Source organism: Vombatus ursinus, unplaced genomic scaffold (assembly GCF_900497805.2).
Source record: "Vombatus ursinus unplaced genomic scaffold, bare-nosed wombat genome assembly UNPS02014820.1, whole genome shotgun sequence".
NCBI lineage: Eukaryota > Metazoa > Chordata > Mammalia > Diprotodontia > Vombatidae > Vombatus > Vombatus ursinus.
This window is the reverse complement of record NW_020954598.1, coordinates 25,592,864-25,616,811: the sequence shown is the minus strand read 5'-3', so window position 1 is coordinate 25,616,811 and position 23,948 is coordinate 25,592,864. Positions and strand designations below refer to the sequence as shown.

The 23,948-nt window shown below is 39.8% G+C and overlaps 1 protein-coding gene across 1 annotated transcript in view; it reads right to left on the bottom strand.

The window, feature by feature from the left end:
• Positions 1–1,242: 1,242 nt before the first annotated feature.
• The window catches only part of IP6K2 (inositol hexakisphosphate kinase 2), a 45,467-nt gene continuing 22,761 nt past the window's right edge, over positions 1,243–23,948 (bottom strand). Inside the window, exons 2-6 of the mRNA XM_027837030.1 lie at positions 12,725–13,035; positions 10,299–10,521; positions 8,839–9,014; positions 5,072–5,247; positions 1,243–1,757 (exon numbers count right to left, since the gene is read on the bottom strand). Coding sequence (XP_027692831.1) covers positions 1,260–1,757; positions 5,072–5,247; positions 8,839–9,014; positions 10,299–10,521; positions 12,725–12,926 — 1,275 coding nt within the window. The 5' untranslated portion in view covers positions 12,927–13,035 and the 3' untranslated portion in view covers positions 1,243–1,259. The remainder of the gene's footprint in view (positions 1,758–5,071; positions 5,248–8,838; positions 9,015–10,298; positions 10,522–12,724; positions 13,036–23,948) is intronic.

Genomic DNA, 23,948 nt, shown 5'->3' with positions numbered 1-23,948 from the left:
CCCTTCAGACCTCCTACAAGGTAGGGGTAGGGGTAAGAGTGCTTGACTTAAGAGACAGAAAACCTAAGGGACTGAGCCTTGGCTGTGTCACTTAATAAGTTACATGACCTTGAGCAACTTGCCCTATTCTGGGCTTTAACTTTTTTTTTTTCTATAAAATAAAGCTAGTGATACTGGCACTATCTGCCTCACAGGGTTGGGAGGAAAATGCTTGTTAGTCCACTAGGAAGTACGCTTTTATCATTAGGTGGACCAAGTGACCCAGAGGAATAGTAACAGTGAAAAAAGTGACACACCACTCCTAGCTTAACCCTCGGCACACCTAGGTCTTTAGCATTCCTACCCCAACGGCCTGTGATCTGTTTTTTGCACGGGGTATACTGGGAAGCCCCAAATAAGCAAACAACCTGAGTTAAAACATCCTCTCAGGTTACAACCACCACAGTATCCAAGGCTAGGGATGTCAAACTCAGCTAGAAACTAAGGCCGCTACACTACATGACAATCCCTGTGGGCCACAGGGTGACTTAGTTTGAAAATGTAATATTATGTTTTATTATACCTTGCTGAATATTTCCCAATTACATTTCCGTATTTGGTTTGAGCTGCACTTGGGAGTGGTGTGGACCATACGGAGCATCTGTTTTGACATCTTTGTTCTAAGACCAATGGGGTCTCAGGCCACCCCCCTCCCCCACCCCAGAACTGTGCAGGCTGGGAACGCCCAAGAGAGCAAGAAGGGACAAAGAGAGGAATCTGGGATAGCTGTTCAGGCACTAATTACCACATGCCCCACCCTAGGTCTCTCAGGGCCCAAGCTAAGTTCCCCTTGGTGGGCACAGGAGGATTTGGGAGCTGCTGCTGCTATCTTGTGCTTTTTGGGGCTCAGAGTTCCCAGAGTAAACTGTTGATGAGAGATGTCCGCTCTTACCCTGATGTAGCTCAGAACCATAATCCACAGTTTCTGGGGAGCTGCCAATAACACAAACCCCACCAGGAATGACAGCCGCATATTTACAATGAACAAAAATGTTTTATTGGAACATATACACACAGGGAAGAAAAGAGGTATCTGCATCATCAAATATGGAATGTTTAAGAAATAGGTAAAATAAATAAAGACTCCAAGGTTTGTGAGCTCCAGTGGCCCCTCCCCTATACTCCCTGGGGCTCCTTCCCAACCCAGAGCAGCTAATACTCTGGAATACAAAGAGTCGCAACAGTGCTCTCTGCAAACAGGTATGCGTTCATCAAATGGTTTATTCCCCACTTTCATCACTTATTTCTGTAATAATATCTATTAAGCTTTGAAGTCCAAAAATGTAGCCTGTGTCCTGGCCTTCATGCACGATGCTGTCCTCTCCATAGTGCCTGCAGGTAGTATGGGCAAAGTCTATCATGCGGATATCCACTGTGCTGACAGCTGGTTTGTAGGCATAGGCTCCTGCCGATTCATCTGATGATTCCTCAGACAGATCCTCCAGGTCCTCGGGGTCAGAGTCCACAGCCACCTCTGGCAGCTCCTTGCCATCATAGATGATAAGCAGTGAGCTGGAGTAGAATCGGTAGGACTCTTGGGTTTCTAACACTGATTTCAGCTCCGTCAGTTTCTTTATGATAGGCTCAAAGAGTTCTCGGCGTAGGTACCTGCCATTATGAAAAAACTGGTAGAGGGCTTCCTTGAACCCCTGGACAGAGAGCTTTCTCCCGTGGTACTTGTTCATGAACATGAGCTGGCCACTCCCTGTCTGGTAGACCTGCAAAGGAGAAAAAATGTCAAGCCCCCCCAGATTAAAGAAAGGTCGTATGCAAGGGAGGGCAGGTTGTCCTGAGACACATCACTCCTCCCTGAATTTAGAACCTTAATTACTTAAAGGCTTTTTCTGCCCTTGGCCTTTTCCATTGGAAGAGATCTGAGCCAAAACTTAAATTGGAGCAGTAGATTTGCACAAAGACCTGCAGGGCTTGTTCCACAAACTGGCCAGATGACCAAATAATCACTCCTCTCAGAGGCAGGCAGCAAGGAGGCAGTGGGAATGGTGAAAGTGGATCTATCTATATGTGATCCAAAGGAGAGACTACACAAAGGCAAAGGACTTACTGCGACTTGTTCTTTAAGAATGAAACCTCTTCTTTTTCTTGGGGGTGCTACCATCAAAGACAATGCAGTTCCACATATGGACAATACAATATAACAAACATTAAATACCTGCTTTGTGCAGGGCATTTTGTTCGGTACCAAAGGAAATGTGATGTTTACATAAGATACTGAGTCCTTTCCTCACAGAGCTTACAGTTTACCAAGGGGATGACACTAACAAAGATAATAATAATAAACATTACATAAGAAATACATTAGAGACATTTAAAGTTCTATGTTGAGTCCTGAGGAAGAAGTCATTACTAACTAAGGGGAATCAGGAAAAACTTCTTGGAGGTAACATGTAAATGGGAAGGGAAGAAATACAATACTAGAAGAAGGAAGGGGTGGCAGCTAGGTGGCGCAGTGGATAGAGTACCGGCCATGAAGTCAGGGGGACCTGAGTTCAAATTTGGCCTCAGACCAAACACTTGACACGTACTAGCTGTGTGTCCCTGGGCAAGTCACTTAACCCCAACTGCCTTAAAAAAAGAAAAGAAAAGAAATGAGAAGGGAGGGAAAATATTCCAGGCACAAGAACAATATGAACAAGAGGCAGGGAGGCAGTAGAAAAGTTAAGGACAAGACTAGGGACAGACTGGAACTCAGAATATGTAGATTGTAGGAATATTAGGTAAGGCTGCAAACCTAAGGTAATTTCAGACTGTGGAAAGCCTTAAATACTAAGCACAGAAGTCGATCTCAGCTTAGGAAACATGTAATCTTCTAACTCTCAATCTGAATAAACCAGCTATTTCTAGCCCCTTAGCTGCCCTCAATCAAGGATCCCTCTCTGGCCACATCCTTCACAGGGTCAAGTTGGCTAAGTGAGCACCATACCTACTTAACACAGGGAATGAGCAGAACCAGGGACAGACTTCAACACTACCAACAGGGAATCAGACACATCAGTAAGAGTATCTCCCACTCCTGACACCCTCACAGCTTTCTCTCCCTCTTACAATCTTCCTGTCATTTGTCACAGTTACATATCCATGCCTTATCTCTATTTCGTCCTTCCTACCATGAATTCCATCAGAACAAAGGCTATATTTTATTTATCTGAACCCCCTGAAGTACTGAGCTCAGGAGCCTGCACAGGTACTCCATTATTGATAAGGAATGAAACAGCATGGAACAGTAGAAAGGCTACTGGTTATGGAGACAAGATCTGGGTTTGAATCCTGTTTATGACATTTGACTGTGAGCAAGTCTCAGTTTTTATCACCTATAAAATGATGATCATAACAATTTCACTTTCTTCCCAACGCTCTTGTGAAGAAGTGCTTTGTAAGCTCTCATAAACGTCAGAAATAATTCATAAGTGCTTAACAGGAGAGAAAAGGAGCATGGGAGGAAATACTAATCTCTCCCAAGCAATGTCCAGCCACCACAGAATGTGGCAGCCTAAGGGCAAAGCCATGGTCTTTATGAGCCAACATGGTACACAGATCTGCAGACAGAAAATCTTGGTTTGAATCCTGGCTCTTTCTACCACTTACTACCTATATAACCTTGGGCAAATTATACTTCATCTCTCTGAGGCTCAGAGGGCTGTCATCTGAAACACGAGATGGCAGAAATAAATGGTCACTCAAATAGTTTCCAGATCTAAAATCTTATGAGCCTGTGTACCCTGGGCTATCACAGGACCTATTAACCTATCATATTTGGGATGCCCTCCCTCTGCTGTACCTTCTATTAATTCAAATGCTGCCTCCTCCAGGAGAGCTCACCCCTTTGGCCTCATGCAACATTATGTTCTTCTTCAATGAACCTATCACCTATTAACGTAGTTTAGTCATATGTTTTATTCTCCTACTAGATTGTGAGCTAGTCTCTCTTGGCAGGAATTATATCATCTCTAAACTTTCTATTTCTAACGGAATCCAACACAGGTTTCTCCACACATGAGAAGCTAGCTTAATACACGACTGCTTAATGAATGAGCACTGCAGCTCCACTTCTTCTTTATAGAGACTATCTCTCTGTTATGTACATTGAAATCATGAATGATTCTGCTAACTCCACTCCAGGTACACCCCCCCTTTTACTGATAACTTCTTTTTTGTCTCTGGCCAAGGCAGGAAGAACTCAAATAGGAAAATCACTCTTTGGCAGACAAAAGGTACTGACTAATGGGGAGGGGGAGGAGAAGAGGACAGCTGCTCAATTCTTCAGAGCTGGTCCTTCTTGGTCCCTATTAAGAGGCCACTTTTCAGCACTGGCCTCACATCAGCTTACTTGTCATCAGTGTGCAAATAGCTGAAGGGGCTCTGCACCTAGAGAAATTAGCTATGGGGACACAAAAAATAGGAAGCATGCAAACTCACATAGGCCTCTTTTCTCAGTGTGGTTGAAAGAGCCCTAAACTTGAAGTCAGAACACATTAGACTACAAATCCTAAGTCTGGCATTCCCTAGTTATGTGACACTGGCAAATTATATTGTCTCTCTGAATCCCAGTTTGTTGATCTGTAAAATGGGAATATAACACCTGTACTACCTATACCTCTAAGGCATTATAGAAATGGAAATTAGTTATTGTTAGTATTATTGCAGGCAATGAAATGTCATAATATAGCTTAGTCTTTGCTGACCTCTTCCAAAGCTCAAACCTAATCACCTCATTGGTAGAAGATGCTAGGAGAGGAACAAAAAGCCAGGGGGAGTACTGTCCAAGGTAGTGGCCATCAGCTCATAGGATTTAAGATGGGGCTTTAAGAGATTACTATAGTCTAACCTCTGCATTTTATAGATGGGAAACCAAGAGCCAGAAAAGTAGAATGATTTGCCCAAAGTCCCAGGAACCACACAGCAGAGCTGGGATTCAAATCTAAGCTGACATCAAATGCAGTGCTATTTATCATCCTGATGTCTCTCTGCCTTTCCTTGGAGGCAAAGATTCTCATCAGAGTATCAGGAAGCTCACCTGCATTCCACATACACGGACCCCAATAACTGCAGACGTGCTCTGCTGGCATTTACGGATCTGGTTAGCTTTCTTCTCCTCTGATGCATCATCTCCGTGTTGCCGGGTTCCCATCTTCAGGTCCAGGACACAGGGTACTTGGTAGCGAGAGGTTAAATTTTCCAGTAAGATAAATTCTGGATAGTTAAGGGAAAATCTCAAGAAATAAACACTTAGAATAGCAAGGTACTCCAAAACTGCTTGTTGACTAATTCTGAAATGAACATTAGACCCCAGAAAGTTCCCAGGGTTCTAGGAACTAAACACAATTCTATAAAATGAAAGAACAGCAATAGCAGGTCTCATGCCCTATGCTGACCTGCTGTTGTAACAGGCAACTTCTCAACGGAGCTAGCATTTCTGATAGCTTGTGTAGCTGGGCAGTTAGGTCCCTATATATCTACCAAACTTGGCCCAGAAAGAGCATATTCAGCATTATTTCACCAACTCTGTGACAGACAGAAACATTTCACAGTTATCATATGTTTACCGTATAACAACATGTATTTGTGTATATAACCCTATGTGTCATTTGTAATCCTATGTTAAACTGTAAGTTCCATCAATTCAATTCATGTTCAAGGCAATTTGATAAATTCTAGGGATAGAAAACAGTCACTGGCCTCAAAAGAGATTACATTTTTCCTCAACACCTAGAAAAGTGTTTTCTACATAGTAAGGCATTTAAAGACACACAGTTAGTACGGTGTAGAAGACAGAGCACCAGTCTTGGAGTCAGGAAGACCTAGGCTCAAGCACTTACTCTGACATACATTATCTATGTGACACTGGACTAGTCACTTAACTGCTCAGGTGATTAGAAATTTCTAATGATCTAATTTGCAGAGTTGTTGCCAATGGGCATTGTTAGATGGAAATTCCTTGCTGGGAGTTCTCTATGCCAATATGTCAGATTTGGTAAAAATAATATGAGAAAAAATTTAATTAAACCAGCATTTGCTAAACATTTGCTATGTGCAAAGTACTGGGGAGACAGTCCCTAGTCTCAAGAAAATACTGTATCTTACTGGCACAATGGACCACATACATAGGTAAGTGAATACAAAATACAAATCAATTTTCTTCCAGAGACAGCACCAACAAATGGGGGGAAGGTGATGCACTCCCCTGCACGCACAATAGCAAGAAGTCCAATTTGGTTAAAACAAAGAATACACGAGGGCAAGTACGATGAAATAAATCTAGAAAGATGGGCTGGAGGCAGACTGTCAAGAACTTTAAATGACAGAGGGGTTTGTATTTTACCCTAAAGGCAACAGGGAGCCACTGAAGTTTTAGCATTATGAATGAATAATTCAGATCCAAAATGGAAGAAATCTCAAAAGGACAACAGATCTAGTTTTCTGCCTTCAGGTAGTTAGGACACTACAATTCACTTAACTCACTTTACAGGTAAGGTTATTGAGGTACAAACAAAATGTCCAATGGAGAGAACAGGGAATTATTGCTGTGAATGAGGCAACATATTCATAGCAGAAATGAAAAGAAATATGATTCACTTTATGGGCATTCAGACTAAGATATAACCTTGCTTCAGATCAAAGGCTTGTATCATTAACTTCTTTTCCTAAAAAAATACAATGCCCTAAATAAGAAAGCTTATTGACCCAGAATACCAGGTAGATAAATAGTCTGGTCTGCTGAGAGTGAAAAGAGAGTCCAAAATCCAGTTATGAAGCTTTCAACATTAATAGGTCTGGATTCAAAAGATCAGGGCTTGAATCCTGGTTCTGCTACTAGTCTCTGTATGACCCTGGGCAAGTCACTTCCTCTCTGTGGGCCTCATTTCCCTTATATTTAAAATAAGGAGCATGGGAGGCAGCCTGGTATAGTGCAGAAATGTCAAACATGCAGCTGGCAGGCCTGTATGTGGCCCACAACATTCCCAAGTGAGGTCTGAAGCAGATTAAAACATAATTGGGAAATAGTTAAAATTTTAAAAAAAAATACAGTATAGCAGATAATGTTAATATGTTGTTTTCTTAGTCAACACACACCCACAAGGATCCTGATGTATGGTTTGGTGGTCCCACTTTCTATTTGAGTTTTGATACCACTGGTGTTGTGGATAGACTCCCACACTGAGAGTCAGGAATAACAGGTCTGACACTTCCAAGCTACATAATCATCAGCAAGCCACCTAATCCCCTTCATTTTGTGAAATGGGAACAATATCTGGAGTGCATGCCTCACAGAGCTGTTGTAAGGCTTGGAAGAGATAATGGACATACAGAATGCTAAAAACAAACAAACAAAAAACCAACAACATAACAAACAAAACCATGTAATGCTGTACAAGGTCAGGGTTTTTGTGTGTGTGTCCTTTTGTGTGTTGTGGACCCTTGAAGGCAGTCTGGGGAAGTCTGTGGACCCATTCTTAGAGTAATGTACAAAGGAAGGATCACAAAGTAGGATTACAAAGGAAACCAATGTTGAAATACAATTATCAAAATATTAAAAAAAAAAAAGATCACAAACCCCAGGTTACGGATCTCTATACTACAAAAATATTTCCAGTATTTTTTTTTTATGATGGTAAAGAATTAGAATCTAAGGGGGTTCCCATCAAATGGGAAATGGATGAACAAGTTATGGTAAATAAAAATAACAGAATACTATTGTGCTCTAAGAAATGATAAAGGGGATGGTATCAAAGAAACCTGGGAAGACTTATATGAACAGAAGTGAAGTAAAGTGACCAGAACCAGGTAAAAAATATATACTATAGCAATTTGTTTGTAAAAATAAACAACTCTGAAAGACTTAGCAAATCTGATCAACACAACGGCCAACCATAATTCTAGGGACTCATGATGAAGCATGATGTTATCCTACCTCTCCAGATAGAAAGATAATGGACTCAGAATAAAGACTAAAGCATATTTTTTTTGACATGGTCACTGTCAAATTTTTTGGGGGGGGGGGTGACGATGACAGCGAGGCAACTGGGGTTAAATGACTTGCCTAGAGTCACATAGCTAGTAAGTGTCAGGTATCTGGTCCGAGATCAGATTTGAACTCAGGTCCTCCTGACTTCAGGGCGGGTGCTCTGTCCACTGCACCACCTAGCTGCCCCAATGTCAGAATTTGTTTTGCTGAACTATACATATTGGTAATGGGTTTTGTTTTTCTTGCTTTCTCAATGAGTGAGGAAGAGGGAGATGAGAAAGACAGAGTTAGAAACTGAAAATAAAATAGAATTTTAAAAAAAGAATCCCTGTAACTAGATAATCTCTAGATGACCTTCATCTCGAAATCCTATAATATATCTGTATGTTTCTGATCTCACAGGAGGACAACAGTAAAATAATACAACAAATGTCAAGCACTCTGCAAACCTTAAATCATTACACAAATACAACCTATTATTGTTATTGTTATTATGGATTCCTACCTACAGTCACTAGTCTTTTCCTTAAAAACTCTGGAAATAGTAGGGTTTTTTCTTGTTTGTTTTTTTGGTGATGGTGGTTTTAAAAATAACCAATTTTTATGTAAATACAGTGGCTGAAAGCCTGAATTCAAACCAACCAATGCTCCTCCATTAGCATGTGACAAGTTATCATTACTAGGGTAAAAAACCTAACATTGGACAACTGAAGTCTCATGTTCACATCTGAGCCATTCCAGGATCCCCAGGACTGACCCCCTTTTGAACAACGCCTGAATAGAACACCTACAGCTTTGCTATCTCTGGCAAAGGATACTGTGCTGGTTCCGATGTTTGGCATTTTCTTTCATGCGCTGTAGCTGCTGCTGATGACATTTCATACTCCAAGGGTTATGGTGTTTCATCTGTGAGCTCACATTCCCCTTTTTCTCTAAACTGTAGTATAAGACTTCTGAGCTTTTTAACCACTCAAATTCTTCTTCTAACTTATGACTAGAAAATAGACAATTCAAGCATTAAGGCATTTCACTAAAGACAAAATGTCCAATTAGAACAAAGATACATCACACTGTTTTTAAGGCAAAGAAATGAGAGGAAAGGAATGGCTTCTGTTCTTGGTATGTACAGTCAGGTACTAGCTAATCACCTCTGGGTTTGGAGCCAGAGGATCCGAATTCAAATACCAGCTGTATGTGGTCTTTCTCTCTCTGGACCTCATCTGTAAAGTGAGAGGGTTGGGCTACATGTGTACGTCCCTTCCTCCCGAGGACATCAGTAGAGGTTATAAACTTAGGAGAACACCTGGCTCATTGAGTCCTTACTGACTTCACAGGATGAGCCCACTTAAGCACTGACCCCAACAGGAGCCCCCAAGTCCCTTGAAGCCTTGGCTCTGCTGCTGCTTAACAGCTAGGTGACCTTGGAAACCATTTAACTTCTCCGGGCCTCAATTTTCTCATCTATAAAATGAGAGAATGGGACGAGATCAAAGGTTCTAATTTTTTTGTGCGTCAAGGACCCCCTCTGGCAGTCAGTCTGGTGAAGCCTATGAATCCCTATTTTTTAAAATGCATAAAATACCTAGGATTACAAAGGAAACCAATTATATGGAAATAAAAATGTAATTTTTTTCCCTTTCAAGTTTATGGACCTCCTAAAATCTATCCATGGAGTTCAGATTAAGGATACCCGGCCTAGATGATCATTGAGGTATTTTCATTTTTAAATTGATCATCTAAGTATTCTTGCTGTCCACATTTCACAATAATTTTGCCAGCAGACAATTAATTTTATCATGTTTTATTGCCCAGCAAATCCATTATGAAAATTCCCTATGAATTAAATTTCCTACATTAAATGTTTTCCAATAAGGAAGAACATTTATCATAGGGTACCCAAGAAGAATTGTTCCCGTGGCACTGCTCCAAATGATGGTGTTCTGGGGAAAAGAGATTAAAGTAGAACGAGAATTTCAAGGTGACTCATGTTACATTATTATAGATAGCCACATTCCTTCTACAACTGGTATCTACCAAAATACTGTTCTGCTAAAAATATGATTCTAAGTTTCAATCACTTGCTGATAAACAGCAGTGACATAGTTTGGCCTTCTAAGTAAGAATGTCCTCCTTCATGACAGAGAACTTCAGAAACTAAACCAGATTCCTTAAGTATTCCACTTCGTAACCTGTGAGTGATAGTGAAATATAAAACTCAAAAAAATCAACTTCAATCTGCAGGTTTAATGGCTGGATTCAGGGTACTTTTTATACCAACCTTTTGATTTTTTCCTCTTTTCTGTGCTGTCGGACCCACTCCTTGGTGATCTTCTCCGTTTCTAGTAAATGAGTCTTTTTGTTAGCCCACCTTAAGAGCTTATTTTTGGGTTCGCAGTCTGAATTATCTATACTGTCTAAATTACCATGGTCCCCTTTTAATGGATATGCTATTAAACATAAGTTTCCATCTTCATCCTCTTCAAAGCTTACTGATACAACACCTATAGGGAGGAGGAGGAGGAGAAGAAAATAATTTAACATAATAGGAAAAAAACACACTTTATACAACATGAGTTTAACATTTTGGGTTTTTTTTCTTACCCTGTTCCTTAGTTTCTATGTTGCCAGAGGCCCAAAACTCATCTGCCAACCTAACAAATATCAAAACATCTTGACAAAATGACACCTCACAGAGAAGACAATTTATCATGGACCAAACATTGGATCAGTCTTTTCTTGCTGATGTACTGAACAATATAGGACCAAATAATTACAGGAGACGTTTTTACATTATTGAAAATGTTTATTAATTTAAAGAAGAAAAAAGTGACTGGTCTAACCCTTGGCAAGATGTAAAAACATTTTTTATTATTTTATTTATACCCTGTTATGGAAAAAATAAGTATCCTGTTGAGAAACATCAAAAGCTTTAAGTTTTGCATTACAGCAAAGCCCAAAGCATCGACCAGGACACAGATTTGACTGAGGGTTATAGAGTTTTGGAGAGAAGCAAAGACTTACAAGAGCAAAACAAACGGGTGGGTGATTGGAAACAAATTACACAGTACAACAGATCCTCCTCTGCAAAGGCTGCCCTGAGCATCTTTGGGCACCCTATGCCTACGGCGAACCGGACAAGCCTTCTTGTCCAGCAATGACTGATTTTATTGAGGTTGAAGTCCCATGAAATAAAGAACAAAATGCAACACACAGCAAATTGTACTGGGATACACAGAAACATGGTGAAAGCATTTTTTTCTCCTCTGAGTCTCTAGAGCACTGCAAGGGGAAGGGGTTATAAGTCTCTGAACAAAGTGCTGACAAGGCTGCCCCCAGTGCCCGATGAGAAAGTTTCAGCAGTTACCGAAGAGTGAGCGTCGTTACAACTGGCTGAATGCTTTTTCTCACAGTCCTCTCTCTTTGCCCCCCATCAATGACTCAATCTGCTCAGTCCTTGCCGTGTGCTCTCTCAATTGGCCGGAGGGGAAAGAGTTCTCAGGGATTGACTTCTGAGGTGGGCAGGCGACTCAGGGACCTGGGTTAGGGATTAGCTGGGGTAGGGAGTTCAGAATCCTGGCCTGACAGTCTTGCTGCCACATAAGAAAGAACTACAGAGGGAAAGGTCTGGGCAGGGAAGAGCCAGGTAACATAGGCCTTTGGCTTTGTCCTGGAAAAAAACAACACAAAAGGAAGGACCAAGTGAAGTCCCCTAATCCTTCCCCTTCACTGAAAAAGAACCATCATTTACACATTGTAGTAATAGATGTCTAGTACATTTTTGCTTTTAAGAGCAACATTTTCAACATCTCCAGAAGACTGAGGTGTTCAACTGTCTTTCATACACATGAGAAATTTTGATAGTTTTAGCATACACCTCCTGCATTTACAAATGATGCTTCCTAAAAGCTCACACAATACTGGCGACTATTAAAGTCTCCAAAGTAACGCTTTATAAAAATGAAGAAACAACTCAGTGTGTTTGATTCAATGGAGTGCCTCTAGATAGCAGCTTCTGGAATATTGGGGAACTGCAGCAGGCTGCAGCTATCTAGCTCCCACCTTACAGAATGGGAATTTCCATTTCCACAGTCCTCTGACTCAGCCTTAGCCCAATTTCTATTGATCCTTGCCTACCTTAGCTTTCTCAAATTTGAGTCTCAAGGGCAAATACAGGCTGCTAATATTTAAGAAAAAATTTTACTTTCAAAATCTTCCCTGTTATTCCCAACAATGTAATAAAGTATTTAAGAAACAGTTAAAAAGAATCCCAGAATATAAAACAGAAGCTCAGCTTCTAACAATACCAGTCAGAAAACAAGTCAACCCTCCCCCCAACCCTCACAACAAAACAATTAAGCAATCTTACCCAATACTTGGAAAGGGGAGTAGGGAGAGGGAAAGTAGAAAGAACAAACTCTGAGAGTCAAATAAAAGCAATCTAGGACTGGGAACATTTCCCAGCAAATACTTACCTGGCCCCGCCTAAGGAAGATATGACTACCCAACAGAACTGCTCAGCTCTAATGCTGTTAGCAAGCCATGTCCACCCTTGCATCACCACAGCCCGGCTCTAGCAACAGCAAAATATGGGAAGAGAAATCCTCTAAAACCTCCTCCAGTTGAGGAGGCTTTAAGGAGGATAAGACAACAGCAGAATGAAGCACAAAGTGGAAAGTCAACACCTTTCATGAGCTGGATGCTTACCTTTATACTGGGGAGTAAATTTACGCATTTCTGTCGGGAGGGTTTCATAGAACTGGTGTTCCCTCTGGATGAGGGGCTTACAGATGGTTGATTCATTAAACCGGAGGACACAGGAGTGACCTCCCACCTGGTGACCAAAAGGTTCCAGCAGAACTCCCTTGGCGTAGTGCTCCACTTCCATAGCTCCGAATGCCGGGCTCATCCTTGTAGCACATTAGACAGAACAATGCGGCAGTGTGAAGAAAGGCAGCTCAAAAGCAGACGGATCCCAATTCTGTGCCTCCAAAGCTACTGATTGCAGTCGAGAAGTTCTGTTAGAAACAAACACAAGAAAATCCAGCGCTATGAGTAAATCACAGGGTAAGAATCCTAAGCAAAGTTCAAGCCAGGGGAGAAGTCGGCTCCACCCTTCTCTCTGGGAAGCAGAAACTGAAATGGTTCTTGGAGTCTCCAGCAGGAAGACAAACAAGAATGAGCTCATGCAAGAGAAGACAAACAATGCCAAAGGCTCCTCCCACCAGAGAAGCAGCCAACTGGATGCTAGGGAGCTAGCTCTGCTGCAGCTAGCTGCTGGGCTGGCTGTACCACCTCAGAGGCAGAAGAGAGAACAAGACAAGGTCTAGGAGAAATAACAGAGCAAAACATAACCTGCTACTCCCAGTTTATTTTGGCTACCACATCTCCTGGGAGCCTCACCCTTCCCTGACCTCTGAGCAACATTTCAAGAGCCACCCCACACTCCTTCGGGGTCCCAATGGATTATCATCTTGATCCACATACAGCTTGTACTTTTATGCCAAAATCACACATACACAACCTGAAAGATTTAATAAAATCATAAGATTTAAAGCTGGAAAGGACCTTGGAGAGACCAAATCTACAGCTGAGCAAGAGTTCATTGAAGCTCAACCTTCCACTTCATAGATGGAAACTGAAGCCCAGGACAGTAACTTGGCCAAGGTTGCACAAACTAGTAAGTAACAGAGCCAGGAATCTGTTTCAGGTTTTCTAACTCCAAATCTAATATTCCAAGAGAAAAACAAAGAGTGGCAATGAATAAAATATCTTTAACCCAAGTCAAAAGAAATAACTGTTACAATTTTGTACCATTATTTTTCAGTGCATGTGGTTTTGGGAGTATTTACTATATTGATACTAAAAAGCAATAAAGTATATATCTTATGTTGTACTCTTCTTCATTAAATTTTTTGAGGTACTAATCTGGTTTTTCCAACTAAAATCTAAACTCTGAGAGGGCAGAGTCTCATCCTTTTGGACACATAATAAACACACTACAAATATTTGTTGGCTGATTATCAAAGTATTTTCATAGAGGAAAAGAACCTGAAATTTTAACACTACAGTAATTTACATAGGTAAACAAAATAACTGGGAGCCAATTTGGAGAAAAAGATTAGAATTTAGAATCCATCTACCGTTAATGGTCAAAGCTATTTTCCCCCCATTTTTCTCCATCAAAGTCAAATTATAAATTTAAAAATTAAATTCTGCTTAAATCCATACCATCATCTAAAGAGAGGAATGAAGAAATGAAGGTGCTAATATCTCCTAATTTTCAATGATTACTGGTTTAAAAGCCATTTCAACACAAGAAAACTTGTACCTATAACCAATGCACAGGCCAAGGCCACTTAAGATATAATAAAGCTGTTTAACAGTTCGCAATTTACTAAAACTCCAAAAGCGTGTGGGAGAGAATAAAGGTCATTCTAAACTCCTATCCCAAAAGTCCAAAAGGTGCCACAACACTGTATAGCCCCCTCCATCTTTTCCCTGAGTGTGTTACTTTGGCTGTCTACAAAAGCCCTGGCTACAGAGGACCTAAAACAAAATGAAATAGCTTTACTGGTGATGAAACTCAATCATTTTAATCATTAACTTCTGTATTTAAAAAAAAAAATTTGGACCCTGTTCTATCTGAAATAAGGTTACCTGCAAAATAAGGTGCTTGATTTAAAAAGACAGACAAAGTGTTCCAGGTCACTGGACTATTTTTAATCAGTCTATCCTGATGGACAAAAGCTTTAGCACAGCAGTAAAACCTGACAGGGTATGGTGCAGGAAGAGCGCTGATCTGCAACAATGGTAAGCGCACTATAAATGAGCACAGAACACTTTGTTCCTGAGAATGGTAAGCTGTTTACTGTTTAATACAGATCTGATCCAATTTCACTCCCATACCTGCTTACGTGCCTGTATAACTCTCTTCTGAATACTTTAAGACACCTTCATTTTTGGATAAGCCTGAAGAAGTGTCCTACCTTCTAGGCAAGACAGCTTTTCTGCAGAGATATGATTTAACTATCCTCGGCTGTTAGAAGAGCCACACACCATTCTTTGCATTTTTATAGCCCTAAGGGTGAATCCATCTGATTGTTCCCATTATGTAAGTAAAGATAAGGGAGAACAAGAAGGATATGAACACCTCCCCAGAGGAAAGATAATCTCTCTCTTTCAAGGTACAGATATACCTATTGGCTGTTCTACCTGGAAAATATGAGAGGTGGTCATGGTGTGGAAAGAACAATGAACTGGAACTCTGGAGACTAGGTTTTAGGCCCAGCTCTGCTACTGACTTGCAATGAGACCCGTTTCTTCATTTATTAAATGAAGGAAGACTGGAATAAATAACAAATAAGGGTTTTCATAACTCTAAAACTGACATAACCTACACCAATCTAAATCCACTGAGCCTAACAAATGAAAGGTTTTCAACATGTGATTTCTCTTTTATATTTAAAAGATGCTTTTTCTTCAAAGGGCTCAAGACCTAGTAGACCTTAATTAAAACCTGTTTCATATTCTTCCCTTATTGATTCACCAGTCTCTGTACCTTCTACTCCCAGCTGACAAAAGAACATAAAGGGGCAGCTTGATGGTACAGTGGACAAAGCACCAGCCCTGGATTGACGACCTTAGTTCAAATCCAGCCTCAGACACTTGACACTTATGAGCTGTGTGACCCGGGCAAGTCACTTCACCCCACTGCCTCCAAAAAAAAAAAAAAAAAAAAAAAAAAAAGGCAAAATAACATAAATCTGGAAACTGCCCCAAAATGCCAGTCATCTGAATTTCTCTTTATCTCAAACTACTAGGTGGGCTCTGGGTGCTATCATTTTAGAGCCTCTGGGGCATCAGACTGTGGTCACTATGTTGTGCTTTCAAGGGAAGGGTTTGGAAACACAGGGCAAGCACTGAATTCCCTTTTCCACGAGATACATATTTTAAAGTATTTTAGAAGTTATGTCACAGTTACTCAAAATATTCAACTGATTCAGACATGAAGAGATTGAGTCACTATGAAGAAGTTTGCAGCACTAGTATGTCAACAATATGCCAAACTCTCCAGAAGATGGCAGTACAACTCATTTTGCATTCCAACACGGGATGTTCTGCCAGTTCCATTCTCTGGTTTATCTAGATATGGTTACATGGATCTACTGTAAAGACTTCTCCATGGAAAGCTCTGGTTTGCAGCTTGCCTGCTAGTTCTCAAAGTATTAGTCAGGAATCATTTTGATGATGACCTATGGTCATCACCAAAACTTGCAATGGGAGTTCCATTTCATGAATCAAGTTTTATAACACTTAAAATAACTGGCTTTCCATCAGAGAGATACTCATAAATATCCAAATCCAAAACCCAGCTCCATTTCTAACTATATCACACTGGGATAAACCTTCCTTATCTCCAAGACTCATTTTTCTGATCTATAAAATGAAAGGATTGTGTCATGTCCAAAGCTTCTAGCAGTGAACTGATACTTTCAAATGCCCTAAAAAAATCCTTAAGCAGTTATTTCACTAGCTATAAAATTGTTTCTGACCTACAGAAATAAGCTTACCTCCCCAACTTCTTCCACCTAGGCTCACCACTTCCCCCTCCCCAAATGTGAGGCAATAAACCTTTGCATCTAAACTAAAGAGTATTCATGTTTGAGGCAGCCAGGTAATACGGTGGAGAGAGCTCAATTTCGAGTCAAGAAGATCTGATTTTAAATCCTGCCTTAGATACTTACTAGCTGTGTGGCCCTCCCATCCCTATTCCTCATCTGTAAAATAAGGATAACAAAATTACCTTCACTGAGTTGTTGTGAGAATCAAATAATTAACATAAAATACTTTGCAAACCTTAAAGCAGTACATATATAAATGCTAGCTAGCTATTAATAATTTATACCTAGTGGAATAAATGTTCCCCACTGTTAGCGATGGTGGTCTGCCAAAAGAAGCTATACGCTCACTTGTCAGCAATGTTTAAGAAGGGACTCCTATTGAGGGAGGGGAACTCCTTGGGAACTTCTGAAGTCTCTCTCCATTTCTAAGATTTGGTGATGACTCTGCCCCAGTAGAGGATCTTTGGTCACACACAAACTCTTCCTCATATCCCCAATGTACTCATTAGCCACTGTGCATGACTTGGCAGCTGGCTCAGCTCCACGTACAACACCCAGAAGTCTGTGGGGCATTTGTTACCGATGTAACAGGCCACTGGAGTGAACTGAGTCTAAAGTTATAGGGAAAAATATGTCCAACTCTGCTTAGAGTCAAGTCTGATAACAGAAGGAAGGAAAGAAATAAGCATTTATTAAGTGCCTACCATGTGCCACTCTGATAACTGCTTTAAAAATATTATCTCATTTGATCCTCACAACCACCTCAAAAGATAAGTACTATTATTACCCCCATCTGAGAGTTGAAACTAGGGGCAGCTAGGTGGCACAGTGGATAGAGCACTGGCCCTAGAGTCAGAAGGACCTGAGTTCAAATGTGGCCTCAGATACATACTAGCTGTGTGACCCTGGGCAAGTCACTTAATTGCCTCAAAAGGAGAGAGAGAGAGAGAGAATTGAAATTGAAGTAGACAAAGAGGTTAAGTGACTTGTCCAGCATCGCACTACTAGTATCTGGCTGAATTTGAACTCAAGTCCTCCTGACTCCAAGGGCAATACTCTATCCAATGCCCACCTAGCTGCCTTTCAATCAAAAGAGGTTGAAAGGTAGTAATTGCTAGGTTATTTAACCTATTTTCTTCTAACCTCCAGAAAATTCAAATAGCCAATACTAAAGGAGAGCTAAAGTACCCATATATATTTATTACTACAGCATATCCTACCCAGAAAGAATAAATACAAGTGGAAAGAAATGTAACAGGTGATCTCTTGGGATTACGTTTTAGAATTTTTAGGCTCCGGGGGAAGGAATGAGGAGTGATATTGAGCATGCATCTAAATTCAAATATGCTGTCCTCCATCCTTCAAAATTTTGATGAATGATCTCTCTCCACAGGCATTCCAAAGTACTGGACAAATTATTTCTTACCTGCTGACGAATTTCTCTGATATCATTCCCAATAATTGGCTTCATTTTGTTATGTTTGCTAGTTAACAAAGGTTAAGCTGACCTTTGTGCTTCAAGAGCATTGACTGGTTTTAGAATAAGGCATCTAAAGGGAAATCAGGAAAGCAAGCATCTTAGAATATCTTAGAAGCTGTATTTTCCAAAGTTGCTTTCACTACAGCACTCCACTAAGGAGTCACTACCCTACCAACATACTCTTTTGGTTCTTTGCCAGTTTAATTCTGGTTAGGCAAGAGAGAGCTGTGTTTTATGAAAAAATTTAAGCTGGATAAAATCAGTCAGATCTCAATTTCCTTCACTTAGGAGAAATAATCTTTATTCTGAATAAACAAAACAGTGATTATTTAAAAACCTAAACTTCAACAAACACCTTCGTCTTAGATGGGAATGTCCATGGTTAGCCATGATGTAAAAAACTATTTTTCTTCAACTATAAATTTAGATCACTTATAGCCAAAGGGGCATGGGCACTTTTGTGGATTTGTCAGTTGTATATTTCTTTAATTTCACACCATTATTAATTTAGTTCGCTGTTGCAAAAGTCTCTTTCTTAACATCAATATTTGGTCAGTGATGCTATATGTCTGCAAATCATGAATACCGCAATCTTAGAAGAACTACAATCTCAGATGACCTAAAATGTAACAAGAAGACAAATAGTGGGCATAAAAACAAGCTGCAGAATGTTACTAAAGGTGACTCATATAAAAGTGTCTGTCCTCCCCACCCTAACGCCCAAAAAATCTTTTATTCAAGGCCACATGTAAGTGGAAAAAGAGGTGAGCCAATCATGAAACAAGAGTAAGGGATAACTGACTGACAGGCCTTAGTGTTACACTGGTATTCATAAAATATTAAATGAATCACAAGGTCATTAAAGAATTGGGCACATCATTTATGAAAGAACAAGATCAAGACTCACATGAGATGAGAAGACATGGAGGGATTGACATCCTTATCTACAGAAAAAGCATCCACAGTGATAAGATCACAGATCCATCAAAATATGGAAAAATAAGAAGACTTATGAGAAAAACCTTCCTAATTTATAGATGAAGTATTGAAATACAGCAACAAAGCCCACAAAACAACATCACTGGCTCCCAATAAAATCACAGAGAACAGGTCAATGGAAAGTCAATTCTTGTACTTCTGATGGTCTCTAGACTTGTCTCCTACAAGGTTCTTCATGCAGCTTCACTCCACCCAGCGAAGAGATATTCCTTCTTCCAAACCTACACTTCTACCACAATGTTCTTCCTCATATAGATGCTAAGATTACTCCTCAATGTTCCAGGGATGACACAAAGGACTGATTGCCTTTACAACTTTGCTTCCTTAGTTTCCTATGCCTGGACTTCCCTTCTCTGCCTAATTTCTATCCATTTTTTGGGGGGGGGGCCCCAGGCAATGGGGTTAAGTGACTTGCCCAAGGTCACACAGCTAGTAAGTGTTAAGTATCTGAGGCTGGATTTGAACTCAGGTCCTCCTAACTCCAGGGCTGGTGCTCTACCCACTGCGCCACCTAGTTGCCCCCTATCCATTTTTTAAGGTCTAGCTCAAATGCCACCTTCTTCACAAAACGTTCCTCTGCACATGCTCATATACATACGTGTGTGTTTATTAAATTTTTAATGGTAATATAATTTATTGATGCTGTATATATTTTTATATACAGCAGTCTCTTTATATATTGCAGTCTCTCCCATTAGAATGTAAGCATACTGTGAGTAGGGATCATTCATTTTTTGTACCTGTATCCCTAGTGTCTGGCATAGAGCCTAACACATGGCATGTGCTAAATAAACACTTGGTGATTAACTAATTGATGCTATGTATAAGATTCTTAGACAATTCAATAACATGTTTAATGGTTATCTGATTATTAACATCAAGCAAATCATAAAACAGGAAAATGTATGCTCAACAAATGTGTTTGCCACTGTCAAGGAAGATATGTCTATCACAGAACCCAAATAGAAAAGAGATTCCTTAAAGGTGGTGAGGACTTTCATTCTTTTGATTGAGTTTTTTTTCAATTAACCAAAATCCATTCATCTTCTCTTCCTCCTACCCCATCCCAGCTTGTAAAAAACCCCTTGTCACAAGCAAAACAAATTTGTACCTTGGCCACATCAAAAAAAATATGTCTTAACACATAACTCTAAGTTCATCACTTATCTGTCAGAAGGAGAATAGTATGTTTCATCATAAATTCTCTGGAATCTGTCTGGAGTCTGCCACTGCACTGATCAGAGTTCTTAAGTCTTCTAAAGTTGTTTGTTTTTAACAGTATTATTATAGTATAAATTACTCTCCTGGTTCTGTTCACTTCACTTTACATTGGTTCATGAAGTCTTTCCAGGTTTTTCTGAAACCATCCCCTTCATCATTTCTTACAGCACAATCATATTCCACCACATTCATATACCATAACTTGTTCAGCCATTCCTCAATTTATGGGTATCCATTCAGTTTCCAGTTCTTTGATGCCACAAAATGAACAGCCATAGATATTTTTCTACATATGGTCTCTTTTGCTCTTTCTTTGATCTCTTTGTATAAAGACTTTAAATGAACCTCTTTGTGAATGACATTGTACTGACTGCATCAAACCCTACAACACTGAGGAGTTTCCTAAATGAAATTTACAATCACTTAAAAAAATTCAGTCTAACAATCCACAAAGAAAAGTCATGTGGATGAAAGATGCTTATAGTTCTGCTTAAGATATTCAGCAAGCTCATTTAGCAGCACAATCGATACACATATCTTGGAAAGACACTGACAATGGACAATGCTGAATTCAGAACTGGAGAAAAGGGAGAGAGAATAAGCTGGATTATACTTGGGAAATTATGTACTTTCCTGCAGCCCCAAGCTTCTCCCTGATATAAAAATACATCTTTTTAACACAAATACTCTTCTGGTAATGATATATGGTTACAAAAAAACAGAATGCCAAAATCTCCAAAGAATCAAAATTATGGGTCACCAATAATTTGGGGCCAATGGAGAAACTCATGGCAGACACAAATGGATGCAGTATTATTACCAATAACAGAGTGCTGGAAAGTGGTAGCATAAAAGATATCATCAAAGAAGTATATGACCAGAAAAGGAATTGGCCAGTAAGATAAGGGACAGCCTTCATACTACCCTAGCAAGCAAGCTCTAAAAGTGGGGGGGGGGAGATATTAGGGGGAAGATGTAAAACTTCCAGCACATATATGGACCCCCAAGGAAAGATTTCTGGAAGGACATGGACAAAAATGAGAAGGTATGTACAGGCTGCTACTGGCATCCTTGGAGAGGGTACCCACATCAGTGATATCACAGATCCACTGAAGTACTAAAAGACTCGAATGAATGATTTTCAAGTTAATTCAAACTTCAAAGGACTGTACTGACTTACTGAAACTAGGGTGGGCAATAACATATAGTGGAAGGCAACGACTGACCCTCTGTGTCATGAAGGCCTAATCCAGTCTCAACTATGCCATTTACTTTAACCTCTCCAGGACTTAGTTTTTTCATCTGTAAAATGAAGGGGTTGTATTAGGTATTATCTAAGTTCTCTACCAGCTAACATTCTAGGTCTAAGAAAAGAATAAGGTTTTCTTCATTTTACATTTTTATTCAGTATAAACTCTATAACTTGCAGCAGCATTTCCCTCTCAGTGGTTCTTTTTATAAATCAATACAATGCATCCTTATCCCTCAATAACAAATAACAGGTAGATGTTGCCTTTTCTCCAAACATTCAAGAATAAACTGTAAGCTTTTATTAGGCCAGTTAAATTTAACCAATAGAAAATATTATGGAGTCTCTTAATGTGTTATATATTGTCCTCTGGCAGACATTATATGATCATAAAATGTATTCTTTAGAGAATGTCACTTAATTTGGAAGTTACTTTTCAATCTGCCTCTCCTTAATATGAGACATTTAAGGAACCTAGGAAAGTTGGTGAATGAATTCACCTAAAGAATGGTGAATCAGGGGATAATTCCCCAAAATAAATCTTAAAAAATTATTAAATATAATTTAAATAGTTAGAAACATGGGTAAAACAAAAAAGACAACAGTTTGATGGATATCTACAATTAAACTAAGGCAGCCCTTTAAAGCTCTTCACAGTGGCTTATGACTATGTCTCAGTAAGAGCAGCCCAGACAGTAATTCAATACTACCTTCAAAGGCTATAGGTTAAACACTCTGGTGGATCATTTACTTACCTTTACACATGGTAAAATATTTAAGAGTTAGTCACCAAATATGAGTCTCCCCAAAATGGCCCAATGCAAACCCACCCTAACTACTGGGGAAAAAAACATTCAAATCTCAGGATATTAATTTGACAAACATTTTCTAAGTATCTACTATGTGCAAAGCACGGTATTAGGTGCTAGGGATACAAAGATGGAAACATTACACAATCTGTTCTTGAGAAGCTTATAATTTACTATGGGAATACAGCAAGTAAATAAATGAGTACATGAAGTAGAATAGAATGGGAGATCTAGATAAAATGCCCTAGGAAAAGCTGAGGAGAAAGTGGGGAGATAAGGCAAGGTTTCATGGAAAAGGTGACACTTGAGCTGCATCTTTAAGAAAAGAAGAATTTCAACCTATAGAACAACCTGTAGAATTTTAACAACAGCTAGCATTTTTATAGTGTCTACTTATATGCCAGGCACTGTGCTAAGTGCTTCACATTTAATCCTCACAACTCTGGGAGGTAAGTGCTATTGTTATGTCCTCATTTTATAATTGAGAAAACTGAGGCAAATAGAGGTTAAGTGACTTGTCCAAGGTCATGTAGGATATGTCAAAGGCTACATTGAAACTCAGGTCTTCTTGACTCTAAGCCCAGTGCTCCATCCACTTAAACTAACTGCTTCTAGGAAGCTGAGCATTCCAGCTGTGGAATGCCTCTATGAATGCAAGGAGACCAAAGACTGAAAGGAATAAATCCTAGAACAATGAATGTAGAGTGTGTTAAGGGGAATGTGAAATTAAGTATGAGAAGATAAGGTGGAGCCAGATTGTGAAAAGACTAAAATGCTAAGCTGAGGAGTTTGTACTTTATCCTAGGGGCAATAAGGAACCCACTGAAGGAAGGTTCCTGAGTGGGAGAGTGACACGGTCAAACATGTACGTTAGGGAGATTACTTAGGTAGCTATCCAATGGACTGATAGGAGACAAGAGAATGGAAAGAGGGAGACCAGTAAGGAAGCTACTAGAGTAGTCACGGCAAGAAGTTTTTAAAGGCTTTAACTAGCGTATTATTAATGAGACTGAACACTGGAGGATGTTAACAGATACTGTAGAAGTAGCATTAATAGGACTTGACGAGTGATTAGATGTGAAGGGGTTAGGGAGACTAAAGAGTTAAGGATGTTTGTATTTCAAGTATGAGTGATTTTGGTAAATAATAGTGCCAACAATGGAAAGGGGATGCTGAAAGAAGCCTGGGAAGACATTAGCAGAACCAGGAAAACAATTTACACAATGACGATAAAAATGTAAAGGAAAACAACTGCACAAGACTTCAGATCTCTGTTCAGTGCACCAAACAATGATTCACAAGTCTAATGATGAAACATGCTCTTACCTATTAGCACAAAGGTGATAAACTGCAGCTGCAGAATGAGACGTGCATTTTGGGGTAAAGTCGATGTGTTAACTTGCTTAGCTGAGTTACAAGGAGGGAGGGGAGATAAAATGGTCAACAGTGATAGAGATGCAAAAAAAAGTGTCAATGAAACATTTAAAAATACACAGGAGAGCATAAGGAAGTTCAAAAGAGAACAAAGATAATAAAAAGGGTAGTTTTG